Source organism: Carcharodon carcharias, chromosome 4 (assembly GCF_017639515.1).
Source record: "Carcharodon carcharias isolate sCarCar2 chromosome 4, sCarCar2.pri, whole genome shotgun sequence".
Taxonomy (NCBI): Eukaryota; Metazoa; Chordata; class Chondrichthyes; order Lamniformes; family Lamnidae; genus Carcharodon; species Carcharodon carcharias.
In genome coordinates, this window is record NC_054470.1 from 171,260,655 (window position 1) to 171,282,366 (window position 21,712).

General features: G+C 46.4%; 1 protein-coding gene across 1 annotated transcript in view; it reads left to right on the top strand.

Annotated features, from left to right (window-relative positions):
• The window catches only part of dctd (dCMP deaminase), a 54,148-nt gene that overhangs the window by 31,356 nt on the left and 1,080 nt on the right, over nt 1-21,712 (top strand). The window contains exon 5 of the mRNA XM_041185565.1: nt 18,307-18,403. Coding sequence (XP_041041499.1) covers nt 18,307-18,403 — 97 coding nt within the window. The remainder of the gene's footprint in view (nt 1-18,306; nt 18,404-21,712) is intronic.

Genomic DNA, 21,712 nt, shown 5'->3' on the forward strand with positions numbered 1-21,712 from the left:
AAGCACCTTGACGTATCTCCAGGTGCTTCCTCGGGTGCTGTGCCTTCCAAGGATGACCGCTTTGTTAGGGGTGAAGGCAACTTATGCTTCCCGCTTCTCATCTTGTGATTGTTCACTTCTTGTGAGATGTTCAGGATGACAATGAAGGTCTTATTGTCTCTCCTACGTCAAGATGTCAGGAGAACTTGTGCTCGCCTTCACCTTATTCCTCTTGGAATCTTGTCGCTATGAGTTTGTCATGGGCATGTCTTCCGCATGCACGTACAATGGCATCCCCTTCATTGTCCTCCTCTTAAGAGACGTGTAGCTCCTCCGTGTCTCCATGTGGCAACTCATCTCCCCCTTTGCAGCGCTAGGTTGTACAGGGTGCAGCAAACAATGATGATGCAGGATACCTTCTGTGGTGAATACTGAAGAGCCCCACCTGATTGGTCCAAACATCTGAAATGCATCTTTAAGAAGTTAACAGTCTGTTCCATTGTGGCTGAATGTGCGGCATTGTATCTCCCTTAAGGTGCACTCTGTGGATGACGAACCGGCGTCATTAGATACATCTTTAAGGGCTAGCCCTTATCACCCAGGAGCTAACCCTCTTTGCGCTGAGGGCCCTCATAGACCTGTGGCACCCTTAAGTGACTCAAGATGTAAGATTCGTGGGAGCTGCAATGGTACCTAGCACAATCATACATGATCTGCTTGGTGTGATCACAGATCAGCAGGACATTGAGAGCGAAATCCTTTTCTATTAATGATTCGCACTGGTTGTTGCCAGGGAGCTCTCAAGGGTACTTTACAGTTGATGCCCTGCACTTGCAAGAAGCCTGAGAGCACAGCGAATCCCACAGCTCTGGCAGCCTGGTGTGCTTCATCCATGCTGAAGTGCACGTAATGGTGAGCTTCATTGAAAAGGACATTGGCCACTTGCCTTCTGCATTTATGTGTAGCCAATTGTGAGATTCCGCAGAGGTCCCCATTGGAGCTCTAGAAGGATCCACTGGAAAAAATGTTGGGGGTAGTGGTAACCTTGAGAGCAACCGGTATTAGATGGCCTCCCATTCCATGTGGTGTCAGATCTTCACCGAGATTGTTATAGATATCAGCCACCAAATACCAAGTCAAGCGAAGGCATCTGCGACACTGTCTTTTGCTCATCTTGAGGTGTGAAATGCATTTTCTGTAGACCCTTGGTTGGGCCAAACGTCTCAGTCGATTGAGTACTCTTGTATTCAGTCCTCTAGAAATAAAGGCCCACATTCCATTTGCCTTCCTAATTGCTTGCTACACCTGCATGCTAACTTTGTGTTCCTTGTACAAGTACACCTGAGGTCACTTTGACCTTTCCCCCGGATTTTGTCACAAAAATCCAGAACGTGCTCGTCGACTTGTCTAAGACAAAAGGTTGCACTGGGTCGCTGCTAATGTTCTAAGTCTTCCGCTTAGGGAGGGCGGTCAAGTGCTGGTGTGCCTAGGTACCCAGGTGGCGACTTTCTGCCTTCAGGCGCTGCAGCGATACCTTTACGTTGAGATCCCTCCAAGATGGTGTGCCCTGGTGACGTATTTCTTCCGCCGGGTGCATGGCCTGTGTTATGACGTGCTGCTCCTGTTTGTAGACCTGAAGGACCTTTGTGGCTCCTTGCAGGTGTTGCACGTCTTTTACCAGGACCTGATCAAAGTCTGGAATATGGTCGCCTCGCGCCGTAGCTCTCCTCTGTCAGAAGTAGCAGCTATCATCAGAGAGCCGCTGCTCAGGAATCTGCACTTCTGCCCTTTCCAGTGGCTGGCAGAGAGGAGGGCGGTGGCTCCCGGGGTGACCAGGATCAGGGATGTGCTGAGTGGTGGAGGAGTGGGCTTGATGTTTCTGCAAGAATTGAAACATTGCATGTCCATGGACATCCGGCTCGCGGCCAATGCCATTGAACACCTTAGGACAGGTGTGCTCAGCCCTGATGTCATTCTGGGTCTTGAGGTGGCGCAGGTGCGCTATGGTCTTCTGTCTAAGCTTACCCCTGTTCGGACAGAATTCCATGTTGGCCCCAAGCCTGAACCCTCCTTTTGGAGCCAGTGCCCCGCTACCTGAGTTGCCCCGCGGAAATACCCTCCGTGCCCTTTAGCATGGTACGGAGGGGTTTCCTATATGGGCTGCTGCTTCACATCCTTGACCTTGCCCGCCGCCTGGACATGCCCTGACATGCTTTGTTGCCGACCAGTAGTGGAGGTCCCCAGTGGGGGGCCCTGTACAGGGGGTGTCCTCCCATTTTCCATTGGGGACCTGGGATGGAGGGTGTTGCACGCAGCAGTCCTATACAACTGTAGGATGTGCCAATTCACAGATTCCCAAGATGCCTGCATTTTTTGGGGCCTTGTGGAGTCTGTTGACCACACGTATATAAGTTGTCGTAGGCTGCACCCCCTATTTAGTTACTTGAAAAACCTTTTGCTTCTGTTTTGTTTGCACTTCAGACCTATGCTTCTGATCTACAGGCAACCGGTGCGGAGGGGGGCCGGGAAGGAGGAGGACCTCTTCTTGAACCTGCTCCTAGTTGGCCATTAACAGGTCCAGGCAGCAGGCTATCGAGGGTGTTGTCCGACCTGACTGTCTGCCCCTTTTCTGCAGCTACGTTCGTGGCCGGGTGTCCATGGAGAGGGAGCACGCTATGTCTGCCAGCACTGTCAAGGCCTTCCATGCTCGGTGGACACTGCAGGGACTGGGGTGTTTTACTGACCCTCTTAATCACATTTTGGTTTAATGTTTGTAAGTTTCCTTTAAATTTTGCCTTTGTTTCTGCAGTTTCCCTTTAAGGGGCTGCTTTTTAATTTGTCCCCAATTTTGTTAATTTAGTTTATTTGGGTGACTCAAAAAGAGTTACACCAGAGTCCCTCTGAGTATTAACATTTACAAGTTTCATGCCTTTTAAAAGATAAGGTGCTTTTCTATTCCAACTACCAAAATGAATGACCTCACGTTCCCCATGTTATATTCCATCTCCTTGTTGCCCACTCACTTAACCAGTCTATCTCTTTGCAACCTCTTTCTATCCTCCTCACAGCTTACATCCTACCTAGCTTTGAATTGCCAGCAAATTTAGATACATTACTCTCAGCCTCTTAATCTAAGCCATTAATATAGATTGTAAATAGCTGAGGCCCCAGCACTGACCCTTGCGGCATTCCATCAATCGCAGCCTGCCAGTTTGAAAATGCCTCGTTTATCCCTACTCTTTACTTCCTGTCTCTTAACCAATTGTATGTCCATACTAACTTATTACACCTGACTCCAAGGTATTCTGTGCCCACTGGCTTTGGGCATGTTCGGTGGCACAAGTGGACAATATGGTGAGAAGGCCAAAAATCGGTTTCACGATGTCGTGAAACCACTTTGTGATTGTCTGCTCCCCCCGCCAATGGCGGATGGTGTTTCCCACCATTGGGCGTTGGGAACCTCATTGTAATACATCAGCATATCTTTAAAAGGCCAGCCCGCTGGAATCGTGTCCACCCCGCTGGATCATCCAAGCTCGTAGGAGTGATTGCATACCGACATATTTCACAACAGCATATAAAAGGCATGCACTTGGCGGGCTGCACTTTGAGAGGAACTTGGAGGTAAGTACACAGTAACATTGTGGAGCGCTTGCCCGGGACATCTGTTGGACTCTAAGGTTGAGGCGCTTTGGGGGGCCAAGGGCTTCCCTGCAGTTGAGGTGACTTAGCAGGGGGTGGGGGATCCAAGGGTTCCCCTGCAGTTGAAGGTAGCGCACCAGCACATACAAGGTGGGAGGGTGGGGGATGGGTAAGGGAAGAGGCCACACATTAGTGAAACCTTGTATAAAGCGACCATTACTTTGCAGCTGAGGCAGTTCAGGCGCAGCCACGTTGATATTGCAGTTGGGCCCCTAGCTTATCTGCCCACTCAAGCAACACAGGGGCATCAAAGTGCCACCAAGTGCTCCAGAGCTATTCGCTCTTCGGGCATAGACTGCAAAGTAATGAATGTTTTAGTGTTCTGCAGAACAGTTGGACGACTGGGCACATTGTACAATCTCCTTGCTAAAGCTGACTGTGGAGCGGCCACTGCTGGAGGCACTCACAGCCCTTTGCAATTTCGTCATCCCAGTTTGGCCAGTCTCCCCCATGGTTCAAGCTAACAGTGCAGTCTTGCAGCGCGGGTTGGGAGAATGCCTGAGCTGAGAGCACACTGTGCAGTACAATGGGCAAAATTGTCACCAATTGGTTGGGTAGAGTGGGGCAGAGGTGGTGGGGTTTCAGGCATCCATGCAGTGCATTAATCTCTGGTCATCCAAGTGATGGCCAGCATTCTCCGCGATGTGTTACGGGCCTTCAGACTTAACCAGGACAGGTTCTTAATACACCCATGCTAACCATGTGTCTCTCTCTTTCATCCTGTAGGAGGAGTACATTAGGATCATGGAGCCTGGTGACCTCGCTGTATGCTTCATGGCTTACAGAGAGTGAAGACGGCGGAGAAGAGAGAGACTGAAGTGCTTGGCTGCTAAGAGGGAGGAGCAACACCCTGTGGAAGAAGGGGCAGCTGGGGCTCCCGCACATGTCATAGTGAGTCATCGCTGATCGGTGCCTAGCTAAACCCCAGAGTCTATAGACGTTGCCTTTCATTTCTGCAGATGACTGAGAGCCAGTGTCGCCGAAGACTGCGCATGTCCAGGGAACTGGTCGGTCACATCTGCCAGCTACTGCAGGATTTGAGGCCACGGGGACGTGGAGGGCATCCACCACCAGTGGCCGTGAAAGTGACAGTGGCGCTCAATTTCTATGCCAGTGGCTGCTTTCAGGGCTCCACAGGCGACCTCTGTGGGATATCACAAGCCTCCAACCACAAATGCATCTGTGAGATCACAGATGCCAACTTCGCGAGGGCACACAACTTTGTGCATTTCACCTGTGACCAGGACAGCCAGGATGTAAGAGTAATTGGATTTGCCCACATCTCAGGTTTCCCACAGATGCAGGGTGCCATCGACTGCACTCACGTGGTGCTCTAATCTCCATCGCAACACACGGTGAACTGTGTCAACTGCAAAGGATTCCATTTGCTGAATGTGTAGCTGATGTGCGACCACCACAAACTCATCCTGCAGGTGTGCGCACGGTTTCCAGGGAGTGTGCATGACTCCTACATTCTCAGTTGGTCACAGATCCCTGAAGTCCATAAACGATGTCACGCATCGTCTGCTGTGCCCTTTGCTGCGCCAGGTTGTAATGGGGAGAGGAGCTGTACGAAAAAGATATGGAGGAACTGGAGGTCTCCTTTGACAGGGATGAGAGTGAGGAGTTCCTTGAAGTCGACAATGACTGGGATGAGGCTCTTGCACTGACCAGGCGAGGCAGGCGCGGATGAGAGGCCCTCATAGCTGCGAGATTTGTGGAGGATGATGACAACATGCAGTGAGGACATGCCATAGATCTTCACATAGCCTCCGAGAATGTGACTCCTGTCCGGCCAAGGGCAGCTCGCTTATGCTCTGTCGTATCAGTGAGACTCAGCCTTGAAACTTTAGAAGCATCTGATCCTTTGTCAGCCTTCAGCATCTGACCTCTTCAGGAGCACAGCATCACTGGTCACAGATGCTGAAGAGGTGGTGGCCAGCCCCACCTTAAAGGTGATGAGAGCGCACAGAGAGAACGAATGGACTCTGTGACGCCTGCCCACGGCATTCTGGCAGCAATGACAAGCACCGTCGAGGTGCAGGCATCAGTAATGTGTCCAGTGAGTGTGAGGCCAGACCATCACTTTGGTCTGAAGGCTGCACAAAGCACAGGGAGGAGGGTCTGGACTGAAACACCTGCCTCTAGCTTGTGCAGAAAGGTGCCATGTCTGAGCGACACGAACACTGCTCATCGGAACAAGGAGCCATAGGTAGGGAGACATTCTTGGGAGTTTATTGACAAAAGTGAACAGAATGTACAAGTGATTAACACCCAGGCTGTGCTAACAAAAGAGTTAGATCATCTTAACTTCCCTAACACTGCCGCTATGTCCTGGTGCTTCCCGGACATCCACGGCAGAGGTGGAGGCAGCCTGTAGACTGCTATTTCCCATCTGTGATGACTTTGGTGGGTGTCCTCTAGAGGGCTGAGACCTGATGGGCTCTGACCTACTTTTGGGGTCCCGCTGTGTGGCAGTGGCCCCCTCCTCGGCCTGTGGAGGTGGAGCTGCTGAGGTCACAAGAAGAGGGGATTAGGATGGGCCGGACCCTCCCGGAGTCACCTGGATGGATGGCCGTTAGGGGGCACACCTGCTGGAGGCCAACTATGGCATCAATGATGGTGTTGACCCCATGCAGCAGTGCAAGAGTGACATCCTGGGCAGAGATCTCCATGGCGGCTGCCATCCTGCCAGTGTTGTCCTTTGTGCATTGGCATGATGGTGCTATCACCTCAACCTGAAGGCGGACAGACTCTTCTATCATGCCTTGCAATCTGAGGGGTGCAGTGGCCACCCCTTCCTGACGTTCCGAGCTTGCCTTTGCAGCTCCAGCAACTGTAACTTGACCGGGTCTAGATGCTCATTATTTATCTCGGACTCAGCAAATTTCTTGCCTCCAGCAGTCCTCTGAGTGCTGGACACCTGGGAAGTCCATACCGCCACCTGGTGTCGATCAGCCAGTGTGATGTGCTCACCGGGTTGTGATCCCGAGGCTATTGTAAAGCTAAGCCCCACCGCTGTGTGTGTCCCTGCACTGGTGGAGAGTGTTGGTGAGCGCTGTGATGGGACTTCAAGGAGGGTGCCTCCAAATTCCTCTTCAGAGAAAGCCTCAGGGTTTGATTGGAGGCCATGGGTTGTGGATTCCGTTGGCTGTTTCCCAAATGTGCCTGCGGAAGCAAGGGGAGATAATTAGTGTATGGCAGTGGCCTGTGAAACAGGACACATCACTCACGGCATAGTTGTTTGGTGGATGTTACATTGCTGGGTCCTCACTTAGTAGAGTATCACCGACCTCACTGCCAACACAGGAACGGTCCAGATTGTTGCCAGCCAGCTGAATGGCTCTGTTTTCAAAGTCGGTGAGGATCTTGATTTTAGGCATTCCTCCACCGGTCTGCAGCCTTTTCTTCTCGTGTGCCAGCTGTCCTACATGAATAGAGATGGAGAGAGTGTAAGCCTGCCAGGCCATTTGATAAGTAAGCCTGGCATGTGTGGGTGCTGATAACGGATTAGGACAATGAAGGTGTGTGTGAGAGTGAATGGTGATGTCCCTTGAACTGGCAGTGAGTGAGGGCCCTGTGGGCATGTGATGGGTTTGTGAGTGTGTGAGTTGAGAGTGATGAGAAGAGTGACTTACCCTGGCAGAACGGACGAGATCATTCATCCTCGTGCGGCATTGGGTGGATGTCCTCTTTTGAAGGGCGTTGGCGCTGACCACTGTTGCCACTGCCTCCCAAGCCTAGCCAGTCATGACGCTGCCCATCCTGCGGCCAGAGCGGAGGTAGAGGACATCGTGGCAGGCCTCCACTGTGTCCAAAAGTTGCTCCAGTGATGCATCATTAAAACTGGGGACTGCTGCCTTTTTGCCTTTCCTGGACATCCTCCCTACAGAAGCCCTGGGCTGGAAGTATGGACATGTGTGCTTCTGGCTGGACTTTAAATCTGGCGCCTAGTGTGATGAAGCAGCAAGGTGATGGCGTAGCGGGTGAATGGGAGCCTGCCCACTATGGAAACAGTGTGTTTCCAGGGAATGCATAATTAATACGGCGGGTTTGGGACGATACGTTTTACCTGCCAGCCATCACCGCATTTAGTGCAAATCTGGGATGATTCCGCCTCATGAGTCCTTGGCTGGGATTTTCCATGCCCACTGGCGTCGGGCGTGTTCGGTGGCGTGAGTGGACAATATGCAAGAAGGCCAGAAATCAGTTTCACGATGTTGTGAAATCAGTTTGAGACCATCCACTCAGTGGGCCACATTCCCTGCCATCAGATGTCAGGAACCTCATTGTAGTACGCCAGCATACCATTATAAGGCCAGCCCACCGGACTCATCCCTGCCGCCACCGCTGGATCATCTCCCCATGTCGGGAAAACACACTGACATGTTTCACAACACCAGATACAAGGCATATACTTAGCGGGCTGCACTTTGCTCTGGAATTCAAGGTTTGTTTGCCTATCTTGCTTCAGTCAGCACTCACAGTCATCAGCTCCAGGCTTCACAGACAGCACCACCACTTTTAGGGGGCTCACAGGTAGGTCTCTACTCATCAGATCAGCCATATATGGGCGGCTTTTCAATGGCTACAGGGCAAGGGCTTGCTTGGGGAGGGGCGAAGAGTTGGCCTCAGGCAATGGAAGAGGCTGTGGACAAGGGCTGTACTACAGAAGGAGGGTGAGTGGGCACACATGTTGATTTGTGCAAGTGGTCTCCAGATTGTGAGGGCTGAGGAGGCAGGCTCCAGAGGAGATGCGGCCAGATGGACATGTGAGGGTATGTGTGTGAGAATGGGTGGTGATGTTCCTTGAGCTGGCAGTGAGTGTGATGCCAGTGAATGCATGATGGGCTTGAGTGTGTGAGTTTAGAGTGCAGAGATAGTTGCCATACCATGGCACACAACAAGATCATTCCATCCTCTATCTGCATTGGATGGCCAACCTCTTCTGTGCAGCATTGGCACTGATCACCACTGCCATCACCTTCCAAGCTGGAGTGGTAATGTTGCTGCCCCTTCTGCTGCCAGAGTGGGGATACAGGACATCACAGCTGGCCTCCACGGCGTCCAAAAGCCGCTCGAGGCCTTTTGGGACTATGTCTTCTTTGCTGCGGTCCTGGGCTGGAAGCCTTGAGCACAGCTGTACTTTAAATATGATGTCTAGTGTGATGAAATGGTGTGATGATGGCATGGCAGGCGAATGGGAACCTGCCTGGCATGGAAACAGCGTGTATCCCGGGAATGCATAATTAATGCAGCGGGTTTGGAATGAAATGGCATGAAAAATCACAATTGTGGCCAGCAGGTAAAGCGTCATTTTCCTGCCTGTTACCGCACTTAGTAAAAATCTGGGACAATTCCATCCCTTATTTTGCGTATTCACCTTGTGTGTAGCACCTTATCAAATGGCTTTTAGGAATCCAGGTATATTTAATCCACAGATTCCCTTTTACCTACCCTAATAGCTATACCTGCAAAAAACTCTAAGTTTTCAAACACAATTTCACTTTCATAAAAATCCATGTTGTCTTAATCATACTTTGATTTTTTAGGTGCATCATTAAGACTTCATTAATGATAGATTCCAGCGCATTCTTGATGACTGATGTCTGGTTAACTAGTCGGCAGTTCCCTTTTTTTCTCTCCGCCTCCTTTCTTGAGTAGCGCTGTTACATTTACTAACTTTCATTCTTCTGGGACCATTCTAGAATCTAGGGAATTGTGGAAAATCATAACCAGTGCATCCACTAAACAAACTCTCCCTTTATGTTGTGATGCATTTATATCTGGCCTGTGCCAGCTGTTGTAAGTGGAGCTGTATACATACACTTCAGCATACCAATCGCTGGCTGCTTGACCTAATGTTTCAATTGACACTGAGCCAAGAGGTTTGCAAGCATGGCACTAATTTATACAGTTGTATTAATTCTCTCTGTGTTGACATTTCTCTTGCAGATAAGGCATTTAATGATGTTTATAGACAGACAAAGGACAGACTGATACTGGGGATAAAATTTCTTGACAGTCTTGATTCAATACAGAGAAAATACATGGGACAAGCACGGGAACTCCTGCTGTTAAATCTTTGCATGCGAAACAATTGAGATCCGAGGCCAGAAAACTGCCTTTGAATGTAAAATGCGTGAATGCCTATTTTGCACAGTAATTAATTCCACACTGCATTGAAATGTGAGCTTTCATTACTTGGTCATTAATTACAAAGAAAAAGGCATTCTTTTAAAAGAAATATCACCCCCTCCCTCCCCAAAAGGTTGGTGTTTTAAGCCATCTGTTAAAAGGCAATGGTTGTTTTCTTTTTGCAGCTCAACACCAAAAAGTTACCATGAATAGAATATTACAGCGATGTGCTGGATGATTTAAAAGGAGTTATTTTACTTGCCTGATGGACCTCATGAATCATTAACACTGTTTTTCAAGTGAGTGATGAGCTCTCTGCAGTATTGACAACTCAAAACCACTTTTCAGAAACTGCTGGCACTTTGATCCTTTAATAATTCCGAAATGAAACCACAACTGTCGCACTGGGTTTGAATGGGGGAGGTGGTTGTGAGAGATTTTGTCCAGCATAATGGAGTGCAATCTGACTGGATGGTGGACTCTATTTATTAGATGTTTTTAGCATTCTGTGCTTGCCGTGCACCCCCAGCCCCAATCTGCCCCACTAAAACTAGACACTGATTATTCACTTACAGATATTGCATCTCCTGGCGCCCCTTGACTCAGTGGCTCTGACGTAGTCATTTTTAGTTTCTGATCGGACCATGATCTTTATATCTCCCACTATCTAATTGGAATCACCGGCTACAGATGACAGCGCTTCCCTTTAAGGTGTGTCTTTGTAGCCTTGTGTAGCTCAAGGAAATGCATGGGTATAGTGCATGAATAAGCAACTGAGAGGTCACCTGTTGAAAATTTCATCTCGTAATGTCGAGACTAGGTTGTTATGGTGTTTACTGCTTCTGAGGGAGCTGAGCTGCCGTTTGAGTTTCAAAGTGTGCTGTATTAAATTAGCTTTGTTAAGCAACGAGCACGGTTTCTTTTGAGTTCAGATGACTAGGTTTCAAAATCCAATACAGGAGCACAGAATCTAGGCTGACATTTGAGCGCAGCACTGAAGGAGGGCCACTTTATCAAAAGGCTGTACTTCAATTGAGCTGTTAAACCAAAGCCCTGCCTGCCTGTTGTGCTAGTTTATGTGGATGCTGCCGGTCCAATGTGAAGCTTCAAAGATAAAGCTTCCTGGTGTCCTGCTGAATGCTACTACGACAAACTACATTTACTTAGCACCTTTAACATAGTAAAATGTCCAAAGGCACATTGTAGCAGCATTATCAAACAAAATTTGACATTGAACCACACAAGGAGATAGTAGGGCAGGTTGGTCCAAGAGGTAAGTTTTAAGGATCATTTTGAAAGAGATAGAGGGGTTTCGGGTGTGAATTCTAAATCTTAGGACTGATTCTTTGCTCGATAAGGCTACCATGTTTGTCCACATAACAGAAGTCACTGCACATGTCACAAAGTTGTATGTCCAGTGCATTGAGATATGAGGCAAGATCTAGAATTAAAAGACTTTCTTTAAATTTTATTTTGGTAACTTTTGGGGTAGCTGGTGGCATAGTTGTAATGTCACTGGACTAGTAATCCAGAAGCCAAGGCTAATGTTCTGGGGACACGGGTTCAAATCCCGCCACGACAGCTGGTAGAATTTAAATTCAATTAATAATCCGGAATTGAAAAGCTAGCCTCAGTAACGATGACCATGAAGCCATTGCTGATTGTCATAAAAACCCACCTGATTCACTAATGTCCTTTAAGGAAGGAAATCTGCCATCCTTACCTGGTCTGGCCTACATGTGACCTGTCTTGTCTGTCTATCTGTCGCTCTCTCTCTCTCTGCCTCTCTCTCTGTGATTGACTCTTAACTGCCCTCTAAAATGATGTGGCAAACCACTCAGCTCAAGGGCAATTAGGGATGGGCAACAAATGCTAATCTTGCCAGCAAAGCCCATATCCCATAGAATTAAAAAAAAACTAGGGTTATCTGATTTCTATCTTTGCAATTTTCAGTTTCACATAATAAAAAATATTCTGGGAAAAGTCATAAATAGGCACATAGAATGTTTATTTGAAAAGGACACAAACCTGACTTGACGATACATATTCCAAAGATGGTGAACACTGCAAACCAGTAGAAATCTGATCAAATGATGTACCCCATTTTTCTCTACAACTGGTGACTGGACATTTCCAGCAGTTTTAATATCTGTATACTTCATTAAAATATGCTATTTATGTCATGCAGTGCTTATTTGCACAACACCATCAGGATGTGTGGTCACATCCTTAAGTAGCATTGCTAGCCCTGTTTCCTGCAAGCTGCTCCATGGTTAGTGCTGTGGGACCCGCAGGATACTTCAGTAGTTTCTAAAAACCATTTTTACAATAAAACCTGATCTTGCGGCGAGTATGTCATCATCTTTAGTTTAGACTTCCTTAGAGTTTATAAAGCACACAGTATGTTTTGAACACTTAACTTGGCAGTTCAAAGAATCATGCAGTGCAGAAGGGGGGATTGGTTGACCCATTGTACCTGCGTCGACCCTTTGATAGAACCACCCAGTTAGTTTCACTCTTTGGCTCTTTCTCCATATCCCTGCAATGCTTTCCCTTTTCAAGGTTACTATTGACTCTGCTTCCACCACCAATCCAGATCATCATCATTTGCTGTGTAAAATAAAGTGTCATCTCTCCCCTGTTGTAAGGTGTTGGGCGTAGCTTGATAGGTCTTATTAAGGTTTTCGTAGTCTTAGGTAGTTCAACAGTAAGCATTTATTAACTATATACATAGATACAGTAAAGGTCCAAGCTAGGAGTTGTCTCCATGCTTGCTTCTACACACAGCTCTGTCCCACACTACACTAACCCCTAGGTGGGTATCATGTGTTCTCCTACATCACTGTGTGGGCGGTACTGTATTCAGTCCCACATTAACCCTTCATGTGTCAGGCCTTTATGGTACAACCCCCCCCAAGTCTTTATCCAACATATTTACAATTTATCCCAGTTTGCCATTACTATTACCCCATTTTCCCCCTTCAAGTCTCTGAGTCCATATATTCAGGAGGTCTGTAGGCCTTATAACCTTCCATACCTTGTTCTCGTTACTGTCGCAGATGTGGTAGGCTCTGTCACTGCAGTTAAAATGTGTTGAATTGGAGGTTATTCTGGCATCTGATGTCTTCCTCAATTTCTCTCCATTGATACTGGAACGGACCCATTGATGAATGAGAAGGATGCTCATCCTGTTCCTCCTGATCATACACTCTAGGGTGCCAGCAGATATGACTAGGGTTGGTCATCATCTTTCCGGATAGTGCGCTCTCCCTTGTGGTCTTTAATCCAGACCTTCTTGTCCTTTTGTAGTTGTGGCAAGTGCCTGGCGTGGTACCTTTTGTTGTAGGCGGAAGCCTGCTTCTGCCTATAGAACTGTTTTCAGTCTTGGATGTCCTAGTAACCCTTGGCTACTGACCCTGGTACGAGTTTCTTCGGCAGGATTGGGAGTTGCGCGTAGAACTCTTTTGTCTGTCAGGAGTTCAGATGGGGTTAGGCTGCGTTATAATGGGGTGGATCTGTAGGTTAACAATGTTGTTTGGAATTCTTTGTTCTTTATTAGGAGAGCTTGTATAATGCAGACCCCTTTTTCAGCCTCCCCTTTTGACTGTGGATATCTTGGGGAGCTGGTATGGTGGTGGAAGCCGGATGTCATGGTAAATTGGGTGAAATACTCGTTTGAAAATTGTGGGCTGTTATCAGGATGCTGTGGCTCGTGAACATCTCCTTCAGTGCTTTAACTACTGCTTGTCGTGTATAGTTGCTTCTCTTCAACCCATCTGGAAAAGTAATCCACCACAATAAAGAATGGTTCTCTGTTGAAGACAAATAAATCGATGCCCAGCCTCTCCCATGGCCTGGTAGGAAACTGTGGGGATAAGGGGGCTCCCTTTGGTTCTGCTTGTGCAGCACACACATCTGACAGTTCATTATCATGACCTCAATTGCCCTGGAAATGCCTGGCCTCCAGGCAGTGGATTGGGCCGGTGTCCTGCACTTGGTGATGCCCAGGAGGCCCTAGTGTATTTTTTTTGGAGGCTTTCTTGCTGAAGGGAAACTAGGATGACCTAGCTGCTCATTGTAAACCAAGAGATTGTCTATGACTGTTAAGTGTTTCTGTTGCTTGAACCAAGCTTTCATGGTTATCACCACTTGATCACTGTTTTGGCCAGCCTTGTTGGCAGTAACGGTGGATGTGGGCACACTCCTCCTCGCATTTGCTCCTGGTGAATCTGTTGGAGTTTACTAACGGTTGCTAGCTTGTGTCTCTTTGTCAAATGGGAGTATGCGTCAAGCTCCCCGATCAGATTGACATCCTGTTTTGTTGTAAGGTCCACTGTGGCTCTGGAAAGTGCGTCTGCCATTGTTAGGTTTTTGCGCTGGACATATACCGTCTTGTAGGCGAACCTCAGGAGACGTAGGCGGAATCTCTGGATTCTAGGAAGCATCTTTGCCAGCTCCTTCTCATCGAGCAATGAGACCAGTAGTTTATTGTCTGTTTCAATAGTGACCTTTTGGGCTGATGATGTAGTCTGAAAATTTCTCGCACACTCATGTGATGGCGAGGGCTTCCTTTTCGATAACTGCATATCTCATCTCTGTGACCAAAGATTCTCTGGAAGTGTAATACACCGGCAGGCTCCATCCATCCAGTTGCTCATGAAATAAGACTGCTCTGAGGCCTGTAGATGAAGCATCAGTTACTGTGGTGGTGGGCAGGGATGGGTCGTAGTGGGCTGTGAATGTCAGTTGAGAGGTGCATCGCTTTGATGCGAGTGAATGCTTCCTCTTGATGTGTGCCCCAGCACCATGCCTGGTCTTTCTTAAGTAGGTGTCTCAAAGGTTCTGTGACCTGTGCCAGATTTGATAAGAATTTTGCTAAGTGCTTCACCATCCCTAGGAAGCTTTGGAAGTCCAGGCTTGAGGATGGGGTTGGAAAGTTGCTAATAGCTTTTGTTTTCTCTGGGTCTGCTTTGATGCCTTTATTGCTGGCAATGTGCCCCAGGAATCAAATTGATATCTTGGAGAACTCATATTTCTCATTCAGCGTCAGCCCTGCTTCCTGCAGGCTTTCTAGGACTGCTGTGAGTCTTCTGTCGTTTTTCTCCAATGTTGTACCATGAACTAAAACATTGTTCATATGGTGGATGACACCATGTAGGCCTTGCAAAATACCTGACGTTGTACGTTGAAATATTTCTGGTGCTGAGATGATTCCAAATGGCAGGGAGTTGAAGCAGAATCTGCCAAATGAGGTAATGAATGTGGTCAGCAACCTGGGCTCTTCATCTGGGGGAAGTTACCAAAAGCTGCTGTTGGCGTCGAGTTTTGAAAATACCGTGCTCTTAGAGAAGTTAGTCAGCCTGTTTTCCACTGAGGCTATGAGGTGTGCTCCTCTGGCTATAGCTTTATTGAGCTGTGTCAAATCAGTGCAAATATCGATGGATCCATTCAGTTTTGGGACTGAGACCATCCTGGAAAACCAAGTGGTTGGTTGTGTGACCAGGGAAATTGGTCCCATATTTGTCAACTTGTTTAGCTGCTGCTGCACTTGCTTCATGAGTAGATGGGGAATCTTTCTTGGTATGAAGAGGCACACAAGTTTAGCATTTTCCCTTAGTGTGATCTTGTATATGTTCTCCAGTTGCCCCAATCCTGTAAAGCCAGGCCTTTGTTGGTTGACTTCATCAATTTTTTGTAAAAGGCTAAGATCGACACAGGCTTTTCAGCTGAACAGTGAACAGTCCTGGTTGTGGCATACGAACAGGGGGTCTCAGTTTTTTTTGTCTTTGTACCTGAGTGTCGCCTGGTGAATACCTTTCACTGGGAGTTTGCTGCCTCCTGCTTTGTACAGGTGGGTTGTGGGTGGCATCAACCATTGGTTCATGAGCCATAGTTCTCTCTCTGGTAGAACTGAAGCACTGGCTCCGGTGTCCAACTTAAAAACTTGTGAGATGGCCATTAACCAAGATGTCCACATTCCAGAATGAAAATCTAGGATCTTTGACTTCACCCAGGAAACATGGTTGTGTGCTCTCTTGGTGTGCTGTCTCAACCTCCTAAATCCTCTGTGCGTTTTGATGTTTTGCCTTTGCACAACTTCCCGACCTGAAGGAGTCATTTATTTAAGGAATCTCTTTCTCCATGTTGTAAGGTGTTGGGCGTAGTTTGGTAGGTCTTACCAAGATTTTCGTAATCTTGGGTAGTTCAACAATAAGTATTTATTAGCCACTAGAAACTATATAAATAGGTACAGTGAAGGCCCAAACTAGAAACTGTCTCCATGCTTGCCTCTACACATGGCTCTGTCCAACACAATACTGGCCCTTTGGTGCAGGTCATGTGTTCTCTTACATCACTGTCTGGGTGGTACTGTACTCAGTCCCACGTTAACCCATTATGTGCCACATCCTTAGACTACATCCTCCTTGCTCCTGTTTGCAAATTCCGTTAAGTCTGCCCATTGTCTCTGGTTACGACCTCTCCTGTCAGAGGAAACTGGCTATCCAAAACTCATTATTTTGAACATTTTTATTTTAAGCACATCTCCCTGCGCACACCCATTGAACTGCATCATAAGCACTCTCCTGTGGTCAACAAGTCCTGATGTGGGACTTGAACCTGGAGCTTCTGGCGCACAGGTAGGTGCTTATTAAAAAGCAACTGCCATAAAATATTCTGACCACTCAAGGTACTCCTCCTGTTTTTTGCATGGCACTGCATCACCTCTGCAGTAAAATTAAACACAATCCGATCATGCAGGCACTATTTGCAACACTGTTCTAATCTGATTTTGCATTGCTCAGTACAAGAGCTAATTTGACCAACATGCATAAATCACAGGGAGTCTCACATGGGATGCCTTCTGAGCAGTGACAAGTGATTGAAAATCAGCCCTAAGGTTCTGCATTTTCTCTAAAAGCTGTGAAAATACAACTGTCAATTACTCAATTCAGAGATAAAACACACAAAAAAACTACAAATGCTGGAAATTCATAGCACACCTGCAGAGTGAAAAATAATATAGAATCTAAAATTTCAGGTAGGGTCTGTTCACTTCAGCTGTCAGCAGATGTGTGGTTTTGTCAGATTACACACAAGACTTTATTCATGTGTTATTGTGTTGTTACACAATGAGCAGATTGATTTAAAGATCATTGAATCTTCAACACATTCAAAAATTTGTACTTTGTAGAAGAGACAAGGAAGGGATGGAAAAAAAACCACAAATGGACTATAAAAGCGAAATAATACCGTGGTAACGAGTACGATAGGCTTTGGAATCCAGAGGATGTGCTCGAGTAGATCACTGTAATGAGTCTTGGTGGGGGGGAATCTTATGGACCCTGCAAGAGCGGGAAACGTGTGCGGGGTGACTAAATGAGGCAGAACGAGAGATTTTAATTTCCAAACGGCAGGTTGAGATGCAGAGATTAAGTCAGCAGTGTGTTTGGGCATCGAGCCTCGCGCTGTCCTGTGGCGGGTTTGTACTTGTGATGCATTTGCATGCCATGAATACTCATTAACATTAACTAAAAGTTAAATACATTTTTAAAAAAGTTTTAAAATAAAGTCCTACCTTCAAGATAAAGTCAGCTGTGCATGAGAATCTCATCACACTCTTTTGACGTTTGTTTACTGGTGGCGTGCACCTATTGGCTTTGTGCAGTTGTGTCTGAGGTCTGTGGTCGTATTGCTGAACTCTGCAGCAAAAGGGAGAGGAGCAGGAGAATGGTAAATTGCGTGGAGGCTCCGGACCGGCAAAGGTGAGTCAGTGGTGGTGGGGGGGTGGTGTATGGTGTGGGGTCAGGTCGGGGACATGGAGGAGTGGAAGTGGGCTCCAAGGGAGGGCAGAGGGTAGGTTTGGTGTCATGGAGGTATTAAATCTCCCTGAATCTTCTCTGCCTTAGTTTGCAATTCTGTTTTTTAAGATTTTAATGAAGGATGCAAACACGTTTGAGGCAGTTTACTTGTTTGATACCTGGAATGCGCAGGTTGTCTTATGAGAAAAGGTTGGACAAACTGGGCTTGTTTCCACTGGAGTTTAGAAGAGTGAGGGGTGACTTGATTGAAGTATATAAGATCCTGAACGGTCTCGACAAGGTGGACTTGGAAAGGACGTTTTCTCTTGTGTGTCGATCCAGAACTAGGAGGCACTGCAAATTAAGTGTTGCCCTTTTAGGACAGAGATGAGGAGAAATTTTTTCACAGCGGGTTCTGCAACTTTGGAACTTTCTGCCTCAGAAGGTGATGGAGGCGGGGGCATTGAATATTGTTAAGGTGGAGCTAGATAGATTCTTGTTAGGCAAGGGAATCAAAGGTTAGTGGGGTTAGATGGGAATGTGGAATTTGAAACACAAACATATCAGCCATGAGCTTATTGAATGGCGGAGCAGGCTCGAGGGGCAGAATGGCCTACTTCTGCTCCTATTTCATATCTCCATATGTACTTGGCATCTTGAATGTGTTTTTGCTTTTTTTCGTCTGCAGGCATAAGTAAAGTTACTTATATGTCAGACAAGTACCGTGACACACCAGAAATGAAGGCCTCCAAGCTCATGTTGGACATGGCTGGTGTAGAATGCAGGTAAGTGGATGGCATGCTGTATTGTAATCCAAGTCCTGAATACAACCTCAGAACCAAGGTAAATAAGAACTATCCACAGGAATAATGCCTCACTGTGCTAATATTATACATAACGTTTTTCTAATGAAGTGGCGTTAAGTGACAGGTTTAATTCAATCACAAAAACAATCTGGGTTGTGGTTAGTGATTTTAATGTGGTGACGCTGTGTTTCATGGACACTGGCTCGCAGTGTGAAAGATTGATCACCTGACTCAGAGTTGCCATCTAGCTTTGTCCATCTGTCTCCCCCACCCCTCCCCAACCCCTCTTGACGGTGTCCTGGACAGTTCTCAAAGCACAAAATAAATCAGTTCATTCACCTAACTGACTTGAGGCACTGCACTTCAGGCCAAGCAATCGCATCCTTTAAAGTGTCTGTGAGCGTTTCTGTCAGATGATCTCTTGACATTAATTTGACCTAGTTCCTTTTAGACCGTTACATTTACTCCATCAAACCACAGTTTCCAAATACCTTCCAGCTGTATCACTAATTCTCTGTGGAGCTTTCTGCAGCTTCTGAGCTGTTTTGTCTGTATGCTTCGGGTGACATGAGCAGTGAGAACTGCACATTGTGCAGACTGTAGCTCTCTATGTGAAGTTACAGTGCTTTACTATCCAGTGAAGGAAGCATCAAGCTTTCTGCCTTTGGCCAGCTTGTGAAAAATTCAAAAACCCTCGAGAAGCCATCTGTGTCATCCTCTTCTTTAAAATATGATAAAACTATTCTACATTAGCTGGATTGACTTTACACTTAGCGCATTCCCCATAGACCTGCCTTTCTCTGTCAGTTCAAGTGTGCTGCTGCTGCTTTTCCTCTGCCTTGGAATTGTACACAACTTCCTCATGCTGGTATTGACACTCCTTTATCCTTGTATCTACCCTGGTTCTTTTTGCCAACCCTGTTCGGCTTGAAGCAAACACTCTTGTGTTTACCTTGAGCCTTCCTGCATTTGTGCTTTCTTCTTGTACTTCTGGCTAGACTGCATCCAATACATTGCATAGTGTTTACAGCACACAAATAGGCCATTTGGTCTGAGGTCTATGCTATCGTTTGTGCTCCATACAAACCTTTTCACAACTCTATTCACCCATTAGAAACAACATATCTTTCAATTCCTTTTTCCCTCATGTACTTACTATTTTCCCCAGAAACCCATCTATACTATGCTCCTTAACTAATACTTATAGTAGTAAGTTCCACATTCTAGGTAAAGAATTTTCTCCCAAATTCCTGAGTGCTTTTATTTATGCCTGCCTTATATTTCCGGGCCGTAATTTAAAATGCAATACCATGCTGTCTAATAGCCTTTAAGCCAGATACACAACTCTCAACATCAGGAACATGGCAGTAGTGAGTTTAATGATTGAAAAAATCAACAGGACTTTGCAGCATATATAGATGGGTTTATTGTCCTACATGTGATATACGTCAAACAAGGCGACATCAAAATGATCACGCCTCATTCCAAATGAATGGGAATTGATGGGCTTGTAAATTATTTCAGTAATTTGCTGCTTTGGGTGGGTATCACTAGCAGCGGAAATGTGTAATTCCTCAATGCTGCACATTCGCCACAAAGTTGTTTGTTTGAAATTCAACTTGGTCTGGAGAGGAATTGTCTGTCCATTGGTGATTCATCCATTTGATGGTTACTAAAATCTCTTTTTGAAGTTTTGAAGTTCCCCTGCTCGATCTGTGAGGCTTATTGCTGTCTGTTGAATTATATAACCAGTGCTTCATCTCACATGGGAAGATGAAACACCCTAATGTGTACAGAGGATTCCCCCCCCACCCCCCCCCAAACATTAGTCGAGTTGATGAGATTAAACACAAAAGGTAACTCCATGTAAGTAATGTCGGGTATGAAGATACTTTTGTCAGATCACGGTTCTCTACTTTAAGGTGTTGGTGAGAGATAAGCCTGTAACATAAATAGCTGCACTGCACAGAAGGCTGATGTGGACATTTTAATTTCTTCCCCAGGCCCCTCTCTGAGGCGGTGGGGGGAAAGAAAGCATCAGGACAAGTGGACAGAACATCTGACTGAAATCGCTTTTTCCATTGGAAATTTTGCAAATATTTTTGCAAGCCAAACTGTCTGCACTTCAATTGGCATACAGTCTCTCCCTTCAAAACCCTGCTCATTGACAAATTCACATCAGCTGGGCATGGGTTTTAATTGCAGTTTGTGAGGACACATTCAACTTTTACTTTCAGATCGGCTAGAGCTTCTGGCTAATTTTTGGATTTTTATGAATAAATGTTAAAATGGGCTATTAGGGTCTTTGTACAAAATTCCACATTGCATTTCTGTCTCACAAAGAAAGTTTATTTTTTTGGTTGCGACTTCTACATCAGACCTTGAAAGTATTAATTTGAGCACATGCGGATTGCACATTAGAAATGAATAAAGACCTGTCCAAATTGACTGGTGCAATAAACAAAGATCTGATAATCTGTTCACATTACAGCCAAACCGCACCCCACCCCCCCCCCCCACCCCGCACCAGAGGTATGGACAGATTATTGTGTCCTTTTATTGTCAGGGCTAATTTTTCATTCCAACCCAGGGATGAGCTCTTCACCTGCTTAAAAAGAAAGTTTTAGCGTTGCTGCCTTGTAGGGGGTCTTCATATTGTGTCCGTGAATGATAAAGTCTCAAGGAGCATGTATCTTAGTGAATCCAACCTGTAGTGTTATTGCAGATTTGACGAGCTGAAGCCAGACCACATTGTAATAGTGCTTCCACTGGAATTAGTCCCATGATGTAAATAGTATATCAGTAGACCTGCAATTGTGATTCAGTGAGGTGGTTAAATCAATGTGAACCCAAAATCACTAGTTTTCTGTTTTGGTAGAAATTAACTCCCTTGTGGCAAATCCTTTCCACAAATCAAGCGTCAGTTCAGCTGGTAGGCAGCTTTGTTAGATAACGACAAAATGGAAGAAACAGGGTTTTTTGAAGTGATTTTTATTTTCCATACGCACATAATACGTAGCTGAGCAAATAGAAAATGTTGAAAATACTCAGCAAGTCTTGCAGCATTTGTGGAGAAAGAAACAGATTTAACAGCTGGACTCTTGTGCCCTCCCCTGTGGTGGGTTTGGTGGTGAGGGGCATTTAATCAAATGGGAGGGCGGTGGGTGGGGACCCCACCACCTTCCTGCCTTCACCCTGTTTAAGTCTGTGGTGGGAAAGCCTCTGGACGGCCTTCACGCCCTGCCACCAGTTGAAGCCCTTAAGTGTGCAGTTAATGCTCACTTAACA